We start from the raw sequence: 19,640 nt of genomic DNA, 5'->3' as shown, positions 1-19,640 counted from the left end.
CGGCACTGTTGCGACTTCCTGGTCCTCATCGACGACTTTATAACCTTGGAAGCAATCTTGCATGTTGTTGAGACTTCCCTTGTCAGCTCATCTACAGTACGGCCTGCATCAGAGACGGGAAGCTCGCTGGCATAAGGTGAGAAAAATATAGTTGCACATGCAGCTAGGATGCAGCTCCACAGGAGATGCATCCATGGACAGCGGTAGTTACCGGAATCCAGCTCAGAGCCCATCGCAGCCTCACGATGCCGTACAAGCTCCGCATAAATGTTGCTCATCTATATCCGTACTCGAAAGCATTGGACACTGAAACCGATAAAGCTTGTGGGGTTAGCAGCAGATCATCAATACTTAGAAAAGCGGCCAAACGGGCGTTTTGCGCACCCTTTCAGGCAACGACAACATGAACGACATAAGGGTTATAACGAAAGTGCCTGCCTTAGTACAAGCCAACGGTTAGTTCACTGATATGATAAGATGAATTTGGATGCCCGCATTCATATCACACCTCTAAGCGAAAGCGAGGCTTAGGCTACTGACGTACCGGTTCCATTGCCAAAATGCCGACGAGAGAGTTTTTCCGCCGTTTGACAACTGTGACTTCCGGAAGCCGCGGAGGCATTTTGTATAGATGCAAGGTACAATTGACACGCACAATGCCTGTCGATCATCAGGCAAAGCGACCGAGCAAGCAATGCTAACCACTGCGAAACGTACTCTTGGTTCATTGGCGGAAGGATTGTCCGGAACTTCACGGCTCATGGCGGATGCAGGACACGGCTCGACCATTTGCTGCTACTAATTTGCGAAACACCATCGGCGAATAACACAGATCAGCGTCAACACATCGTGACTTTGGAGATAAGCCAGTCGCATATACACGCTGTGCAAAATAGGCTAGCAGAAGATTTTGTGAAGCGCGCTATCGACGCTTCGCAATCCAGTGGCCTACTGTGCGAAAAAGTAACCCCGGCATTAGCGTAGAGCGGCCTGCTCGAGTTGCATGAAGCTGTGAAGCGAGCATTGATCCAGGAAAAGTTCCGGACGTTATGTGTGGCTATAAACGCGTAGTCATCCGGCTTTCGCGGTTCGCCAAGATCAGGTCACGCGGCGGATGTGCGTCTCGCACGCAAGCCAACGGTCATCGTAGTGTCCGGCGTTACTGGTGAGTTGCTAGCTCTAGGAAAGTTTGTCGGGGAAGATGCGATAGGGTTTTGGAGCGAACGCGAAAGCTTATGTGCCGGTCCATGCATACCTAGGTAGCCCGACGAAGCCTGAGAACTCGTCTTCGTCGCCCTCACTATTCTGGACCTTCTTCTTGCGACACTCTCCCTTCGCGCCTGAAGCTCTCGCAGCCCAGAATATCGCGATGATCTGTCCTGGCACATGCAGCTGGTGGGGGCGGTGCGGGGCATCCACACGTGGGCCTTTTAACGGTTTTCCATCATTGACGTCACAGCAGGATATTTGCGAGCAACAGCATTTTTCACATTCGCAGACGACTCGGTCTTGGTTCGCTAGAAAGAAAATGTAGTGGCGGGTTCAAGGATGGGCTTCAGCAAAGGCCATTTCTCAGCATGCGATTCTCGAATGGCAGGGACTAGCTGCCGGGTACATGGCAAAGTTAAGTCTCGCGTGGCACATCGGCATCGCTCGGCAGTCGATGCAAACGTTCAATCACGATGATCGAACATCATCTTCTTTGCCATTGGCTGGGCTCCACATACTCCACTTTCAAGCGCGTCGCAACACGCAGTCGCTGTCCTGATGGAGCTGTACGGTAGAAGCATTAGGCAACTCCAAGCCGAAGTGCAGCGAACACACGTCGCTATGACGTCGAAAAGTAAACAGTCCCGGCAGTACAAAGACGGGCGCGGCGCGCGCAACAAACGGCCACCACACCGATTGACATCGCCAATCGAATCAATCTTTGCACACTCGACCAAATGGCGTCCGAAATCATAGGCAACGTCGCAGAGAAGGCCAAGGGCCTCACTGGCGAGAAGACTGGCAAAATGGCCCAGCTCGCAGCCGTCACCAAGGATGTACACGACGACAAGTGGCGCATCACCAGCGACTTCGGTGTCAAGCAGAACAACACCGACGACTGGCTGAAGGTGGCGACCGATGACCAAACTGGCCCCTCCCTTTTGGAGGACCACTTCGCTCGTGAGAAGGTATGCAGACCAGACCTGGCCACCAAGACCGAGTAGTAACAGTGTTAGATCCACCGCTTCGACCACGAGCGCATCCCCGAGCGTGTTGTCCACGCCCGTGGTTCCGGCGCCTTCGGAAAGTTCACTCTCTTCGAGTCGGCCGAAGACGTCACTTCAGCTGGCGTCCTTACCGACACATCGCGCGAGACCCCCGTCTTCCTACGATTCTCCACTGTACTGGGTAGCCGTGGCTCCGCAGACACCGTGCGTGATGTTCGCGGTTTCGCCGTGAAGTTCTACACAGAGGAGGGCAACTGGGACATTGTTGGCAACAACATTCCCGTCTTCTTCATCCAGGACTCCATGAAGTTCCCCGATGTCATTCACGCGGGCAAGCCCGAGCCTGACTGCGAGGTTCCTCAAGCACAATCCGCACACAACAACTTCTGGGACTTCCAGTACATGCACCCAGAGGCGACGCACATGTTCATGTGGGCCATGTCCGACCGTACCATCCCCCGCTCATACCGCATGATGCAGGGATTCGGTGTCAACACCTACACACTCGTTAACGCCAAGGGCGAGAGGAGCTTTGTCAAGTTCCACTTCACACCCGAGCTCGGTGTACACAGCTTTGTGTGGGACGAGGCACTCAAGATAGCTGGTCAAGACCCTGATTTCCACCGCAAGGACTTGTGGATGGCTATCGAGAGCGGCGCCTACCCCAAGTGGAAGTTTGGTATCCAGGTTCTCCCAGAGTCTCGCGAGCACGACTTCGACTTTGACATTCTGGATGCTACCAAGGTTTGGCCTGAGGAGCTGGTGCCTATCCGATACATTGGTCAGCTCGAGTTGAACCAGAACCCCGACGAGTTCTTCACCCAGACTGAGCAAGTCGCCTTCTGCACAAGCCACATTGTCCCTGGTATCGGCTTCAGTAACGACCCTCTCTTACAAGGACGCAACTTCTCCTACCAGGACACTCAGCTCTCTCGTCTGGGTATTAACTGGGAAGAGTTGCCAATCAACAAGCCAGTTTGCCCCGTCATGAACTTCAACCGTGACGGTGCCATGCGCCACACCATCACCAAGGGCAAGGTCAACTACTGGCCCAACCGCTACCAGACTGTGCCCCCTGCCACCGAGAAGGAGGGTGCTTACATCGACTACCCAGAGAAGACCGCCGGTATCAAGGCCCGCATGCAGAGCAGCAAGTTCAGGGAGCACAAGAACCAGGCCGAGCTCTTCTACAACTCCATGTCGGAGAACGAGAAGATGCACATGAAGGACGCATTTGCCTTTGAGCTCGACCACTGCGACGACCCTGTTGTCTACAAGCGCCTCTGTGAGCGTCTCTGCGAGATCGATCTTGAGCTTGCTCAGACTGTTGCGGAGATGGTTGGTAGCGATGTGCCCACTCAACAAACTCGCCCCAAGCACAACAAGAAGGCCAAGGGTCTATCGCAAATGGACTTCATGCCCGAGAAGCCTACTATTGCCACCCGCATGGTCGCTATTCTCATCGCTGATGGTTACGACAAGGTCGCTTACAACGGCATCAAGGCCGCCCTGACCGCTGCCGGCGCCCTTCCCTTCACCATCTCTCCCAGGAGAAACAAGATCTTCGCCGAAGGTGAGGACAAGAGCAGCTCCGGCGTTGTAGCAGACCACCACCTTGAGGGCCAGCGCTCCACCATGTACGACAGTGTCTTTGTGCCCGGTGGCGCCAAGTCCATCGAGACCTTGCGCAAGAATGGCCGCGCTGTTCACTGGATCCGCGAAGCCTTCGGTCACTTGAAGGCAATCGGCGCTACCGGCGAAGGCGTGTCGTTCATCAAGCAAGCTGTCGACCTCCCCGGTATGGAGTTCTCGGCTGCTGCTGATGTTGTCAACAGCTACGGTGTCGTCACTGCTGGTCAGGTTCACGCCGATAGCTTCAAGGAGGCTGTCAACATGGCCAAGGAGGCCAAGGACTTCACCAGCGCGTACCTGTTCAGCATCTCTCAACACAAGAACTTTGAGCGTGAGACTGCTGGGCTTAACCAGATGGCTGCCTACTAAGGCGTGATGGGAAGAGAATGATGATGATACGAGGCCAAGAGATGCTTCCTTTCATGAACGTAGATAATTTTCAATGATACCACGTGAACAATTTTACAAAAGATTCCAAGCCACTCATATTCCTTCTTAAGCTACCAAGATTATATTCTATGATGCGAGAGCAAACGCCTTCCATAAACAGCAGAGATGGCGTCCATCATATCCAACTCTGTCAGCAACTGTAAGCGCCGTCGCGGCTTTCACACACTTCGACTTTTTTTCTATGTTCCCATTAACCCAGACAAAGCATCGAGAACGATGCGGGGGTAGTACACTTCGAGGTTGGTTGCACGTCGACTAACTAGTGTACATGGCGTATCGCTAGAGCAGAAGCTATGCAAGTCCAGGGAGATGAGTATGCGATCCTGATGAATAGCACATTGTCAAGAGGGCAGCTAAACCTCAATATGGGGATGAGTCCAAGTTCGCGTTCTCCGTATCTTCTGCAGCTCAGCCACACGCCCCACTTTCGGCTAACCTCATCTGGATGCGCAGCGAGAAAAGGGCGTTACAGCAAATTAGCGCTTACGAATGTGCGGCCGTTTCTTTTCGACCCCGACACTGAACTTTACGACGAGTCCGAACATCATCACTATTTCGCACTCCTACATTAGACACGCCTTGAGAATATATAAGGCGACTGGAAGGATTTAGGAGGTTTGCCAAATCCCGCAGGTTTCCCAGCGCCACAATCGCGTCTCGAACGACCGCCTTGGCGGGGTCGTAAAGTTACCGCGAATCCCCACTAATCGTCTGACCGGTTGCCTAAACCTTGGATCTCCATCGCCCTTTCCCAGAGCTGAAGGGCTGCGTGGATGACTCCGAAAGCGACTGCAACACTCGTGGGCGCAGCGCCCTTTGATCTGAAATACTGAGCGACAAGCCTCAGGCTCCTGAACACTCACTTTTCATCATTTTCGCTCACGCTCTTTCTTTGAGCCCGTGATTGCTAACCGTCTACTACGACGAAATTGAACGCCCTCTGACAAATACACCACACATAGTCATGGACCATCAGGGCGCAGGTTTCGCCTTTGACACCAACATGGATTTCAGCAACATGTTCGCGACGCCGCAGCAGCAGCAGTCGTACACGCCAGCGGATAACACTTCTGGCTTCTTCTTCGCTGACGAGGGTATCGATACTTCCGCATCATCGTCTTTCATTGATCCGGCTGTATTCGAAACCAACCCTCAGCAGTGCACAATGCAACAAAGTCTGGTAAGCGTATTGTTAGTTTCGCCATATGGCATACTTGCTAACCATGCGGCAGACCTTGGATGACACCTCGGCGACCCCAGCATGGATGGCACAGCTCACACCTGATATGCAGCTCCAACATACCGCGAAGGCATACCCACCTACACCACTTCACTCATTTGATGCCATGTCTACGCAGTTCAATGCGCTTGGCAAGCGGCCGCTACAGCTTGAGACGCAGGACTACCCTCAATCTAAGCGTCACGCAAGCTTTGATTTCCCATTATTCCCAACACCTCCTGCAACCACGACATCCAGCTGGGGTCTAGAGGCGACCCCACCCGTGGCCGTAGAAGGTCTTCCAGATGAAGCAGCCGATGTCTGCGCAACGTGGTTCCATAAATACAATGTGCTGCCCAGGTAAGCTCATGACCCTCCGACCAAGATTGTTCAGCCAGACGGATACCACGGCGAGAGGGAAGTCTGTCCATACATTTATGGGGTGCACGGAGCTGTGTTTCGTTGTCATCTCCGAGTCATACACACTCTCATGTATCCCCCTGGCTGGCGACTTCCTCCTTAGCTTCGATATCATGTAGCGCATACGTGTTTGTAAGACCAGAGTAATGTTCATCAATGCTAACAATTCAAAAGCGATAGGCACATCGACTCACTAAGCCAGCTCACCGGTGAGCCTGCAGATGCCATCCGAAGCTGGTTCGGTCAGCTCTTGAAGCAGGGCATGGGTGGCAACCAGAGCGATTCGGCCTACAAGTCCCAAACGGCACTCATCCAACAAGACCGGCAGCAGAAGCAGCCAGAACTCTTTTGGGATGATCAGACCTACCAAACAGAGCTTTCGGGGGCATACAATGCTTATGGGAACACGATACAACAAGCACTTGGAGAGACGGTCACCCCCGGCTCGTCACCAAATTGCGACAACACTACCGTCACCATACAGCCAGTCACCACACGGGGTAAGAAACGGTGCACACCTACCGAAGACCTGGAGTTGCTCGGTAGGGATCCCAGAAAAATATACCAGTGCACTCGGAAATGCGGCAAGCGGTATGGCCGTAAGAATGACTGGAAGCGGAATGAGGAAGAAGGCTACCCATGCAAATCATGGGTCTGCAGCCTGTGTACAGTCGGGGGTGTCGATAACGTTCGACCGTGCTTCAGAAAGTACCACTTTGTCCAGCATTTCCGCAATATCCACCCTGAGATGAACGCGGAGGACTTCGACGAGGCCAGCACCGTGTACTCTGAGACCGAATTCCCACGCAAGTGTGGATTTTGCCGACATCGCTTCGAGACGAGACAAGAACGAATAGATCACATTGCGGATCACTTCAAGCAAGGCAAATCTATGCTTGACTGGCGCGACGAGGAAGACAACGACAGCCTCGATTCCGCAGACGACGACAATGACGACGGGCCAGGCGATGGCGGCTTCGGTGGCAAGCCTTCTCCTCAACCGCCTTTCCATCCACAGGGTGACGGTGGCTCCAAACACACTGGCTCGGGCGGCAGCGGCGGTTCTGCAGGCCAGTCATCAAGCGGCGGATTCTTCCAATTCCAGCTCTCACAACTCGGTGAGAGCCAGTTGTATTGTGCGGACCAACTTATCAAACCCACTACACTTTCGCCGAACATCTCTCAGTCATCGATCTCACCTGAAACGACCGATCAGCAACTACTGCAAGACAGCCACGTTGCGACAGAGGAAGACCACAAGATCTCTCTGGCCAGCGATGGGCTCTCCCAGTCCGTGAGGAGTGTTCTCCTAAACTCATCCTCAGGCAGTAGAACGGATGCTCGACTATCAGAACACCCTCACTGGAAATATTCCAGGGCTGATGTAGCCGCTGCTGCTCCAGGGTCATCTTCTGCACCTCTCTCCAGCCCAGAGTGTCCAGATATTCAGCCTTCCGACGCATCATTGGATACGAAGTCAACCACGTCCACTCAAGACAATACAGCCATGACACTATTCAGGACAGAAATGCGTCCATCAACGACGTCATTCCTAAGTGTCAAGCTTCTGGGCTCCGGAGGCTTTAGTACAGTCGATGAAGTCGTGCATCAGCAAACGGGACTCCACGTCGGTCGCAAGACACTCAAGAACCGGGACCAGACTGCGATTGCGGAGCTCAAGAAGGAAGTCAGCGTTCTTCAGAAGCTTCGCCACCCTCACATCATTCGATTCCTTGGGGCCTACTCTAGAGGCGACAAGATGTCGATCCTCCTCTCACCCGTTGCGGAGACAACGCTTTCAGGATGGCTGCAGCGAACAGCGCTGCTGAAGCCTGCCAATCTGCCAGAGACTATCACCAAGATGTTTGGCTGTCTTGCCTCGTCAGTGAGGTATCTCCACGAGCAGCGACCTGTTGTCAAGCATATGGATATCAAGCCTCAGAACATCTTGATCGTAGAAGGCGATCAGGAATTCCCACACGTCGTGCTCAGCGACTTTGGTGTCAGCTCCGCAGAAGAAGTGGGCGACGACCAGCGCAAGCCGCTAACACGTCAATACATCGCCCCTGAAGTCTTTGAGGGCTTTACTCGCAAGCAGGCAGCTGACATATGGAGTCTTGGTTGTGTCTTCGCCGAGATGGCGTCTGTATCGTTCAGCCAAGGCAACACGGGATGGTTAGCTTTCCGCAAGACATTCAGCGGTCGTACTGGCAAGCACTACTGGCAGGACGTCTCCGGTATACAAGACAAGCTTGCCGCATTCTTGGCTGAGGCAAATACTACGACGGAGCAGACCGTTGTGCGTACGCTTCAGACCATGTTGAATGCCGATCCAGATGAGCGGCCGGATGCACGATCATTGACCATGATCTTTACTCCGGCACCATGCTGTCTCAACTGGCCGAACGACAAGGCGACATACCCTGGCCCACAAGAGGAACTTGGTGGAGTAGAGACGCTTGCTCACCAAGGCGGCGACGAAACCTGCTGCCATTCCCACGCTCACGGCAAGAACAGCACCGAGTCAGAGCCTAGTCTTTCGAATGCGAAGAGCTGGCTAGACGAGTGTACACACACTCACGAAGCTTGTCACCATACACCAAAGCGCGATGCCAGCAACCTACCCACACGTCTGATCGAGATTCTTCCGGGCAGTCCAGGTGATGCGATTCGCGCGAGAATTGTTCAGACCGACAGCCTGAAGTCGTCTATCGAATATGTCGCTTTGAGCTACATATGGGGCGACAACCAGCCAGTACTCTCCAGCAGCACGCTGTTGAGCATGCGAAGTGAGCTACCTCTAGGAACACTACCGATCACAGTCGCGAATGCGATTGCGACAGCACATCGCCTGGGCCACAACTATTGCTGGCTAGATTCACTATGCGTGCTTCAAGATTCGGAAGAAGACAAGCAACAAGAGTGCACGAGGATGGCGTCCACCTTCCGTAACGCAGCACTGACAGTCGTACTTGACCAGTTGACCGGCGAAGTGGTCATGTCGGGCATACCTGAAAAGAACTACCCGGCGTCCTTACTTGGATCAGCAAACAGCACAAGCCCGACTCCAGGTCGACAGCCGGCTTCTGCCTTGCTGCCAGCTGGCATCATGACTACACCCAACTTCGGCTGGGATACACGTGCATGGGCACTACAAGACCGCCTACTCAGTCGACGCTTCCTCCACTTGGGTGAACAGTTGTACTGGGAGTGCAACACGCTCAAGGCCTCAGAAACATTCCCTCGTGGTCTCTCAGCACTAGTCTGGGAGAAGGTGCATACGGAATCTGATCAAGGTATACCGTCTATGCCAATCGCTGCTGCAAATGGGAACAGCAAGAGCAATAATGCAGTCCAGCTGATGCCGAACGGCCTTACTTCCTTTTTGGAACCAGTCCAGACCACTATGGACGACGACCATCTGGACAATCGGAAAGACCGTATGTCCGATGCCAAACATGTTCGCTCTTCTGCAAACACCGAGCCGCATCACGCACTTCCATTGGCAATTCCTCTGCGCGAATGCCAATCATCAAACAAGCAAGGCGATAGTGTCTTCAATGAGATAGAAGGCGACCAAACCCGAGGGTCGAAATCGATTTCCATGTGCCAGTTTCGCAGGAGTGGGAGTAAGACTGGGAGTCGTCGGCTCAACAAAGCTTGTTTTCAAACGAAAACACTACCTGGACAGAACCCAGGTGGAGGGGAAGATGAAGAGATGAGTGGTGGGATTGCGAATGCGAATGCATATGGGAACGGGAATGGGATGACTTAGGCTGGTGGTTTGCGCACACTCGTCTTTCGTTCTTCAGGGAAAGATTCGAGATTGGTTTCCTTTTTTCTTTGTCATGTTGAGTTTAACGAGGACTAGTTTATGACCATGAATCAATGGATTGATTTCATCTACTTCACAATTGTGCCATGCCGAGTGAGCCTTGCTTTGAAGAGAACAGTTCAGTAAAAATTTCATCGGGTGGCACAACCTGCGTGCGGCTGCACTCCAAAAACTCGTATATAGCAACTTCCCCGAAGGAAGGTCTTCATCACACGCCCACCACACATCCCGTCCTCACGTCTCCGGCCTAACCCTCCCTCTCCTCTCCCTCATACCCTCCACCCTCCGCCTGTCCTCCTCAAACTTCCTCTTCAGCAACCCCTCAGCCTCCTTCCTCCTCTCCCTATTCTGGAACCTATAAAAGTCATCCGTAGCCCTATGATTCCTCTTGCGCTCATCCAACTCAGCCTTCTTCTTCTCTGCCTCTTCCAACCTAGCAGGCCCAACACGGCCGCCTCTTGTAACCGTCATGAAGCCTTCCTCGTCAGGAACAGATCGGGATGTCTTGCGGATGCGGTTCCGCGCTGTTTCGAGGGCGTTGAATTGGGTGAGGTAGGCGTTTAGTGAGGCTTGGAGGAGGGTGGGGGTGGGGTAGATGAGGGAGTTGTGGGATTTGTAGCCTGTTGTTCTTGGGTTAGACGTGGAATGAGTGTGAGGGGATTGCGGAGACTTACGCTCGACGCCTAGTCCTTCTCCTCCCTTCCATGATATGCTTCTGCCCTCTTTTACGGCCTTTTGGATCTCCTTCAGAGCTCCCCTGGCGCTCTTTTTGTCTACGAAGACAACGACGGCGCCGCTTCCGCTCTTTCGTGCTTCGCTGTTCCATAATCGTGGTAGCGCGCTCTCGGCGTCTTCCACCACACCCTCTGCTATCACCGCCGCGTCATCGGTCCTCTTCCTCTTCTTGCCTCTCTTGCCTGAGGTAGTGTCGTCTTGCGTCGTAGGCTTATCGCTCTTCCAGCGCTTGTGCATGGGTTGCGCGGGAACAGAGGCATCGAACTCGACGCGCTCGACCATGGAGCCGCCTAGTTGTTCTTGGAACAACGCGCGGATGTTGCGCTCGGAGGCATCGATGGGTATGTTTGCGACGAAGAGGCTGCGCTCGTCATCGGCGGTGGGTATGCTGGGCGCATGTGGTTTGACGTAGATGTAATGCTTTGCATCGTTGCAGTGCGCTGGCAGACCAGACAGCGTGGATAATGTGAGGGGAAGAACGGTGAAGTCGGCGACTGTTTTCGGCGTTGCTCTGGACTTCTTCGTCTTTGGCGGCGCTTCGGGTGCCATTGCGGGTGTGGGTTGTGACGGGGGCGCTGTGTGGTTGGAAGGAGTGTCGGTTGGCCTTCGAGAGGACTTGGTGTGAGACTTTTCACAGATCGGTTCGGGCGCAATATGTAAGAAGCGCGCCGACTCAGTACTTGAGGGTGCAAATGCTGGTGTGGAGGTTTGTGTGTCCGCGCAAGTCGAGCTCGTGGTGGAATTCCGTTCACGAAATTTTGGCAGGGGTGTCACGGCCGCGTTAGCGCAGCCCGCCGCCCACGCTCTCACTGCCGTCCAGATGAGCCATGAATTTGTTGTATATCACCCTTGAACAATGCCAGACATGTGTTGATTCGAATTAGACATAATATTCGTATATGGTGACTATCGGTATGCAAGCAAACGAATTGCAGTTTTGAAATGGCACTAGATACATGCAGATGCTATGGCGAGCCATGCGTGAGCAGGGCAAGTAAAGCAATAAAGTGGATATCAATGGGAATCATAATTCGTAACGACGGTGAAAGGCGGTCTCCTATCAGGGTGTGGTGATCGACCGGGCATAGTTGCGTTTTGGCCAAGCCGAATAAGCAAGTGGCAAGACGCAGTAATCATGCGCTTGGGGTCGCAACGCCAGTTTGTAAGCGTAATCTGTGAGGTGTAGTCCAGGATGAGATGGTCATCCCAGCTCTATATATGCAGCGAAAGAGCGGTGTAGAGAGAGGCGGAAGTCGATTGGATGTTAGACTTCGGTCGCTCAGTTGAAACCTCCTGGAATGCTCTTCATCGGGGACTCTGGAAGCGAGTGGAAGGCGTCGTCCTTGTCCTCCTTCTTCTCGTCATCAGGCGATGGCTCGTGAGAATATTTGGGCTTGAGCCTGTTGCCAATCTGCTCGAGTCTGTTGTCTTCTACGGAGGACAGAGAAGAAGTTGAATCACCGCGCATAAGCGAGGGGGTTGATTCCGGGCTATGCTTCGGTACGGTTGGAGAGTTCAGGGACCCGTCTGAGTTCGTTGAGACGCGGTTGCGGAATGGGTTTCTGACCGGTAGAGCAGGAGGCATTGGCTTGGCAACTTGAACGACGCGTGCGCGAATGGCTTGTGGAGCAGCGGCCTGGTGGATCTCGTGGACGATTGGCTCTTCCTCAAACTCATCTTCCTCCTCCTCTTCGTCTGATTCCGAATCGGAACTTGACTCGGAGTCATGGGCCTCTTCAGTGGCTATCGAGTTCCGAGGAGAGCCGTCGGACTTTGGGCCGGCAGCTTTGTCTGTCTTTGTTCCTGCAGCGGTAGGTGTTGCTTCTTCGGCCTGTCTGTCTACACTCCTTGCTTGTGGCGGAGTAGCTTGCTCGACCCTGGTTTCGGGTACTTCCATTATGGGAGGAGTAGGTGTGCGTGCGACGCTTGTTCTTGGCGGCAGCGTGGGGGGTGACTTCCTGATGGTCGGAGGTGGTGGCGGTAGATCGTCGGTCTGGGTGCTCATGTCAACTGTTGGCGTCCGGGGTTCCAATACGCCGCTGATGGTGCTTGTGCGCCAACTCGTTGGCCGACTGCCAGCATAGCTCGAGCGGTCCATGCTTCTCCGGAATGTAGAGTTTCTGAAAGTGTTGTAGATGGGGCTTGTGGGGCTCGGCTTGAACTCGAATTGTTCACTTGCCGGACGGCTGTGTGTGCCAGCTTCCCTGATCTCTAGACCAGCTTCTTGTAATGCCAGTACGCCATACGGGTCGGGGTCAACAGCGTCTGGAATACCAAATGTCTTGTCTTCCGGACCTGTAATCTCAAAGTCGGCAGGCGGCGCCTCGTCTGGTATCAAAGTCTCGTCCACGTCCGTATCGCCTTGAGCCGATTTCAGAGTCTCCATGAGTCTCCTTATCTCGTAAGGCGGGTGCCTCACTTTGCCTGCCAAAATGTCTTTGACTCCTATGCGTTCGCCGTAAAACCGTTCGTTCTCGTCTGTTCGCTCGATGATGATAGTTCCGTCTAATTGGAGGCCAGCATAGAATCCTCGCGATTTGATATACGTGAAAAGTGGTGACTGTCGCTTGTGGATCTCCGAATCCAGTATGCCGCCAACGCCGGCTGGGCCTGCAACTGCACTGATTTCACCTCCCAATGTGCAGCGGATGGACTGGAATGCCTCCATGGCCTTGTCGGAGTTGATGACAATCACGCAGTCGTAAATGTCTACCCCTACGAGAAAGCCTACACCCACGGTGTGCATCATGATGCCTGACGGGGGTGACCATGTTCCATCGGCCTTGCGTGCGACCAATATGCCGGCTCCGCCAGATCCGGAGACCCAAAGGCCGGAACGCATGGTCGTGAATATGCATAGGCCTTTGGCATTCTGGATGACCTTGGAGGGTATCTTCTTGAGGACTCGTTGTTTTCCCTTGGGGACGTCGGTGGCGATGGGTCGGTCTTCTTCCTGGTAGAATCCATCCTCTGTGGGCGTGTTAGTACTTGGCGGGACGCAGCGGAAGTTGACGTACTGCAGAAGCTTTTGAGGATCCTCGCAGCCTTGTCCGACTCGATGTCTAGCGTTGTAGGCCAGAAGGCTTCAGAGCCGACCTTGTTGGACAGTCGATTGACGGGGGCACCGAGCTTGTCAACCCACGTGTAGACCTTGTCGAAACCTTGCTTTGACTGCGTCTTCGCGGTGGACCAGAGCGCCATGATGGCGGGCTATGGATGGGCAGCACTACGTCAGAGGTGGGCCGAGGGGTATGAGTGCGCAGCAAGCAGCATTACACATTAGAGATGAGAAGCATTCAAGTAGGACAACGCGCACGAGGAAAAGGCAAAGAGTAGGGTCAGGCGACGGAAGCAGCGGGTGTGGTCGACCAGCGGGCTCCAACCGTTTTTGAGTCGCACGGTACGTCAGCTGTAGGCTAATGCTGGCGGAGGCTGGCGACGGCGCAGTCTAGCATCGGGTACCTTAATAAGGAACCCTAGGCATTACCAAGTGATTTGACCCCTGCGCTCCACGACTCGACAAAAGACTTAGTGACGGTGATGGGATATTGATTTACCAGAAACAGCCCGTAGCGGGGTTGAACACGGGTGGCAGCCACACCATCTCGGGGTATGCACGCCGCCTGATTCGTTGTGAAGGCACGCTTTCATGGCGCCGCCACCAGGAACGAGCAGAAAAAACCAAAAGTCAAGACAAGCGGGATGAACTAGGCATGCGTCGTGAATCATGCGCACGTGTCGTCGAGTCTAGATAGCCGGGCGGGTCTGCAATCTAAAAGCAAGCTGCGAGCAAGACATCCATGGACGCAGGTGCCGCTCTTGCACGGCGCGCGCACTTTGTGAAGCCGGGGAAAGGTTTCGCCGGACGCCGGCCCGCGGACGCGCCAAGCCCAGCGCGTCGCTGGAGCTCGTCCAGAGTTTATGTTTTGCGACCGCGACAGTAGCTAGACCGAGAACAATCAAATCCCTTCACCACGCGAGATAATTCATTACGGCGCATGTGCGGCGCAACGTGTGAACTGGGAAATTAAGTGGAGAAAATACCTTGGTTTTGGATCCCTGTTCGCCTGTTCCACCGCGTACCCAGGTAAACTTGCGACTAGAGAGCAATGTTTCGTGGACCACCGTCAACACCCGGCCGCAGCTACTACGACGACAGCCTACACGCCCCTTCGACCACACCCGCTGGCGCTCCACCCCTAGACGAATCGCACTATCCCTCCTCAACACCAGCTGGCCCGCCGCCAGGCATGAACCAAGGACTCTTCGGCAATGCACGCCCAACCTTCAACCCAAACAGCTATGACTACGCCAGCAACTCGCTGTTCGGTAGCTCACCGCCCAAGGGAAGCATGTTTGAAGGCAATGGGCTCGGCTCAATAGGCACTTCGACTTCCGGACGGCCCCCAACACAACGCGGACGCATCGCAACTTCTGGCCAGTTCCAAGCGCCCACACACACCCTACACCAGGACGCGGAAGGCGAGTCGGAAGAGGAGTACACGGATGAAGACCAGGAAGAAGATGACGACATGGACGAAGATGAGGGCACCGAGGAGGACGAGCCGCTCTCACCGCAGCGCCGCAACAAAACACAGAACAGGTTCTCCCAGTCAATCGTGTCGAGAACAAGCGCAACCGACATGGAGCCAAGTCCAGCCTTGGTGCGGTCAGGCGCAAAACAGACGCGATTCGATCTCCTTGCGCTCGCCAAGGGCCTGACTTCCCATAGCGAACGACACGCTCTGCGCGAGACCGACCAAATCATATTGGAGACGGAGCGTCTGGTCGAGAAAGTCCATGAGTCTCTTCAGTCAGACTCGCCAGACAAGCGGACTGAGGTGATTGGCACAGTCGCTCAAGAGTTGATCGCGACTTGGCCAGATGCACACAAGTCGACTTCACAAGAGCTGTCGCAAGCCCGCCAGCTTGCCGCTCTTCTGCTGACCCTTCACAACCCCCCACAGATTGGCCTAAATCAGCGAGCCTCCGCCCTCTCCCTCGTAGCGCGAATCGATTCGAAACAATACACACCCATCCCGCGAGTGCTGCTCGACTGGCTGAACAGCACATTCCCTCAGGTCGAGGCCGAAGTGGTGTTGAAGGAGACCCGCGGATATTCAAGACATTCCTCTTTCTGGGAAGCTGTTCATGTGTCTATTGTCCGGGGCAACTTCTCGCAGACGATGAGACTACTTCAGGGCGCTCAGCTTGAGCACGCCGAGACAGCTCAACACGACGGATTGGGCACTTCAGGTTACGTCGGGTCACATCTCTCATACGCAAACCACGCGCTTCGTCAAGCAATCGATCTCCTCCGGGAATGTCCAGCCATCGCATCGGAGGATTGGGACATCAAGGGACACGATTGGAGCATATTCAGGCAGCGCGTTCACCAAGTGAGTGCTGGCTTGGAGGAGTTTGCCGAGGGCGAAAGTGTGAGCCGACACTCCATGTCTCAGCCTTTCCAGGCGGCACATTTCGGCATCTCGCAAACCCAGGCAAGCTTCCAGCTCAGTGTGGCCAGTCGCAAAGCTGAGAGTAAAGTGCCCTGGTCCGTGTATGAGGCTCTTAGCATGGCTTACAAGCTCTTGCTGGGCGATGAAGAAACAATCCTTGAATTATCGGCGGACTGGATCGAAGCAGTAGTGGGTCTGAGCGTCTGGTGGAATGGAGAAGAGGAAGATTCCGGACAGGGTAGTCTGGCCGCAAGCCGTCGCTCCATCATGCGGTCTCAACGAGTTCGCCCTGTCGACGTGACTCCGGTCAAAGCGTACTGCCAACGGCTATCTTCCGCGTTGGCGGCTGTCATCCAGAACAGCGACGAAGACTTCAGTGTCAATGCTGTCGACCCTTTCGAGGTGGGCGTAGCATGTATACTTGATGACAACATCGAGGGCGCTCTCCAAATCCTGCAGGGATGGTCCCTCACCATGGCTTCTGCGGTCGCGGAGCTTGCCAGTGCAGGAGAGTGGTTTACCAGCGCAAAGGGCCTGATGGATCACTTCGACCAGAGTGATCTGATGGTCCTGAGCTACACTGAACAGCAACAGCCGAAGGGTGTGAGAAAAGACGACATACTGATTGCCTACGCCAATTTGTTGCCTGCCAGGGGCGAACTCGAGGCTAGAGACGGCCAAACATCCAAAGAAGGATGGGAGATCGCGGTGCAGATTCTCGGTAGACTGGACGACGGCATCACAGCAAACGAGCGCATTGAGCGGATACTAAACGATTTGCAACTCGAGTCTTCAGCTCGTGTCGACAAGATCACCCAGCTTTGCCATAACTTGGGCCTTTCACAGCATGCCGTCATCATCGCTCAGGTAAGTCATGAACAAGAATACTTCCGGATACAAGCTGACAGTTACAGAAATACGCCGACCATCTCCGCACCAACACCGAGAGCTATGGCGACACACTGCTCTACTACGCCCGTGCTCACGACGCACAAAAGATTCAAGAGGTGCTACGAGTCTTGGTCGCCCACTGCCTTATCAAGTCGACAGCCTATCCGCCTCTAGATGAACTAGACGAGTCACTTAACTCGCTCATTACTTCACCAAAGCAGACCCTGACAAAACTCGCAAGCCTAGACTCCGAGGCAGCTTCCCTCCTTTCAAACCACCTGAGCGGTTACGCAACAATACGCAAATACTACGACCTGCGAGATGAAGAGGTGTTGCTGAAGCCCGGAGAGAAGCCAGCACATCGACCCATGGCACGGAAACGAGCTGCAGCCAATGCTCTCATGGTCATCATCGCCAGTGCGTCATCTAGCATCCGTGGAGGACTGTACGATCCAGAGATAGAAACTGTGGTTCAAGTCGACGTTCTCCTACCGTTGCTAGGCGAAGCACTCATCTTTGTCAACCAACCCAAGCGCACATTGACGCTTCGCCACCTGTACGACCTCCTCGCAGCCATCGAAGACCTTGACACCGCACCCAGCATGATCCGAACGCAATGTGAGGAAGTACTTGCGACTACCCTCCTCTCCGCACACGACCCCAATGCCTCTCAACAATTATCGAAATCGACATCGAATTTGACGACAGCGTCAAGCCAATATTCGCTTATAGGCTCAATCGATTTCGGCTCCGCAGATGGTCAGAGTGCAGAGGGCTCGACGGTCTTTGTCAAGGGTGGACACGTAGACGATAGTAAGCGTGGGTGGGACTGGCGGAAAGGCTTCCCGAAGGGTGCAAAGAGTGAAGATATTATTGCGGTGCTAAGATTGGGTGTTGCGAGGGAAATTGGCAGAGCTTTTGCTGAGGGAGAGGTCACAGCTTAGATGTCTCGTATGGAGAAATGATACCACTATGTAATAGTAGAAAGCGACTTGGCTGTGGCCAGTATAGATGATACTTGGACATTGCATCCTCTCACACTGAAGAAGCAGCGTTCTGTTGACAACATGATTGAGCAATCGTGAGCGTTGTTGACAAAGGTACGTTGATTTGATAACACGCAAGAGGTGTTATACCGTATGCTTGGATGACTTCATCACCCCGCAAACAAAGATAGTGTTCACAAGCATCTTCCGTGTAAAGAGGCTGTAATGGCTGAGGTGAGCTTACCCGAACCCAAGCTTCGACGTCGAACACCGCCAACGCGTACCTCGGTTCCGCGTCTCCCCGCATCATCAACGCGACAAGCACGTCCACGCTCCCGGACAACACGGGGTACGTACGTACCACGCGCATGTAACCAGCATTTAATTCCCCATAACATCACCTGTGTCTGTCATCCACTCACCCGTCCAAATCAAACCAAAACTTCAGCCAAAATGCCCCCCAAAGAAACCCCCCGCCACAAACCCGACATCCTCCTCCCCACCTCCTACAACGACCTAAAATTCACCCAAATCCGCACTCAGCACCACGAAAAAGAACCCTCCGTCATCATCCTCACATTATACAGACCCGGAAACCACAATGCCTTTACCGACACCATGCGCGCGGAGATCGAAAGCGCATACGGCATGTTCGACGCAGACGAGCGGGTGAAATGCATCGTCGTAACAGGAGATGGGCGGATCTTCTGTGCGGGCGCGGATCTGGATGAGGGGTTTGGGGAGGGGGTTAATGGGGCGGATGCGGAGAGGGTGCAGGATCATCGGGATGGGTATGTTGGGTGTTTTTATTGTTGTGCTGGTGATATGTTTCGAATCGCTTCCTGCGATCAAAGAGAACGAAACTAGGTTGGTCATATTGACAAAGAAGAGTGTGCTAACAAAAGAAACATTCAGAGGCGGACGCGTAGCCCTAGCCATCCATCATTGCCGCAAGCCTTCCATCGCCGCTCTGCAAGGTTCCGCAGTCGGGATTGGCATCACCATGACGCTGCCTATGAACATCCGCATAGCCTATGCATCGGCGAAGATAGGTTTTGTTTTCTCGCGCCGTGGACTCATCATGGAAGCGTGTTCTTCCTTTTTCTTACCCCGGTTGATCGGCCATAGTCGCGCTATGCAGGCCGTGACGACAGGCAGCACCTATCTTGCTAGCCACAAGATCTGGGATGGCTTGTTTGCGGAGGTGTGCGACAAGGCGGAAGATGTGTTGCCGAGGGCGCTCGAGGTTGCAGAGGACGTGGTGAAGAACACGAGCGGCGTGAGTACGTATCTGATGAAGGAGCTGATGTACAGGGATGCGGGGAGTCCTGAGGGTCAGCATTTGTTGGATAGCCGGGTCATCTACGAGTTGTTTGGATCGCCGTAAGTCCTCCTCGCTACCAACTGGTATCCACAAACTGACTAGCCACAGGGATAACACTGAGGGCGTAAAGTCCTTCATGGAGAAGAGACCGGCGAATTTCACGGGGACCATGGACAAGACAAATGTGACAGGATACCCGTGGTGGATGCCGATAGACACACTGGGAAGGCCAAAGGTGGCGCCAACAGGGAGGGCGAAGATCTAATCGCATGTTAGAAAATGGGTCGAAATGCAACATGTACTGCTCAAGTGTATTGGCATGACTTCATTGTCTATCGTCCAACTCATCCCTCGGTATCGCCTTTGTTCAACGTCCCTGCAAGTATCGCCTTCACGCGCGTGGCTAGCTAGCACCTCAAACTGCATCACGCGCACCGACGGCCGAATGGAGGTATCAGGGATTTTCATTCGTT

The 19,640-nt window shown here is 54.0% G+C and overlaps 6 protein-coding genes across 6 annotated transcripts; 4 read left to right on the top strand and 2 right to left on the bottom strand.

Annotated features, from left to right (window-relative positions):
• Nucleotides 1-1,946: 1,946 nt before the first annotated feature.
• Nucleotides 1,947-4,217, top strand: CAT1 (catalase A; the record flags this gene model as incomplete). The annotated part of the gene is made up of 2 exons (XM_051433974.1): nt 1,947-2,177; nt 2,226-4,217. The coding sequence occupies 2 exons, from the start codon at nt 1,947-1,949 to the stop codon at nt 4,215-4,217; spliced, it is 2,223 nt and encodes a 740-aa protein (XP_051292492.1).
• A 1,045-nt stretch (nt 4,218-5,262) lies between these two features.
• Nucleotides 5,263-9,712, top strand: J4E90_004408 (uncharacterized protein; the record flags this gene model as incomplete). The annotated part of the gene is made up of 3 exons (XM_051433973.1): nt 5,263-5,478; nt 5,531-5,877; nt 6,112-9,712. 3 exons carry the CDS (start codon nt 5,263-5,265, stop codon nt 9,710-9,712), a joined length of 4,164 nt encoding a protein of 1,387 aa, XP_051292491.1.
• Nucleotides 9,713-10,006: 294 nt separating this feature from the next.
• Nucleotides 10,007-11,056, bottom strand: J4E90_004407 (uncharacterized protein; the record flags this gene model as incomplete). Its single annotated transcript, XM_051433972.1, has 2 exons — nt 10,007-10,392; nt 10,447-11,056. The coding sequence occupies 2 exons, from the start codon at nt 11,054-11,056 to the stop codon at nt 10,007-10,009; spliced, it is 996 nt and encodes a 331-aa protein (XP_051292490.1).
• A 730-nt stretch (nt 11,057-11,786) lies between these two features.
• Nucleotides 11,787-13,708, bottom strand: J4E90_004406 (uncharacterized protein; the record flags this gene model as incomplete). Its single annotated transcript, XM_051433971.1, has 2 exons — nt 11,787-13,477; nt 13,525-13,708. 2 exons carry the CDS (start codon nt 13,706-13,708, stop codon nt 11,787-11,789), a joined length of 1,875 nt encoding a protein of 624 aa, XP_051292489.1.
• Nucleotides 13,709-14,616: 908 nt separating this feature from the next.
• J4E90_004405 (uncharacterized protein) lies at nt 14,617-17,801 on the top strand (the record flags this gene model as incomplete). The annotated part of the gene is made up of 2 exons (XM_051433970.1): nt 14,617-16,833; nt 16,881-17,801. 2 exons carry the CDS (start codon nt 14,617-14,619, stop codon nt 17,799-17,801), a joined length of 3,138 nt encoding a protein of 1,045 aa, XP_051292488.1.
• Nucleotides 17,802-18,296: 495 nt separating this feature from the next.
• On the top strand, nt 18,297-19,432 carry J4E90_004404 (uncharacterized protein; the record flags this gene model as incomplete). Its single annotated transcript, XM_051433969.1, has 3 exons — nt 18,297-18,634; nt 18,759-19,226; nt 19,276-19,432. The coding sequence occupies 3 exons, from the start codon at nt 18,297-18,299 to the stop codon at nt 19,430-19,432; spliced, it is 963 nt and encodes a 320-aa protein (XP_051292487.1).
• Nucleotides 19,433-19,640: the final 208 nt, after the last annotated feature.

Source organism: Alternaria incomplexa (genome assembly GCF_024043165.1).
Source record: "Alternaria incomplexa strain BMP 0042 chromosome Unknown scaffold_5, whole genome shotgun sequence".
NCBI lineage: Eukaryota > Fungi > Ascomycota > Dothideomycetes > Pleosporales > Pleosporaceae > Alternaria > Alternaria incomplexa.
Note: the sequence above shows the minus strand (reverse complement) of the source record. Positions and strands in the feature narration are given on the sequence as shown.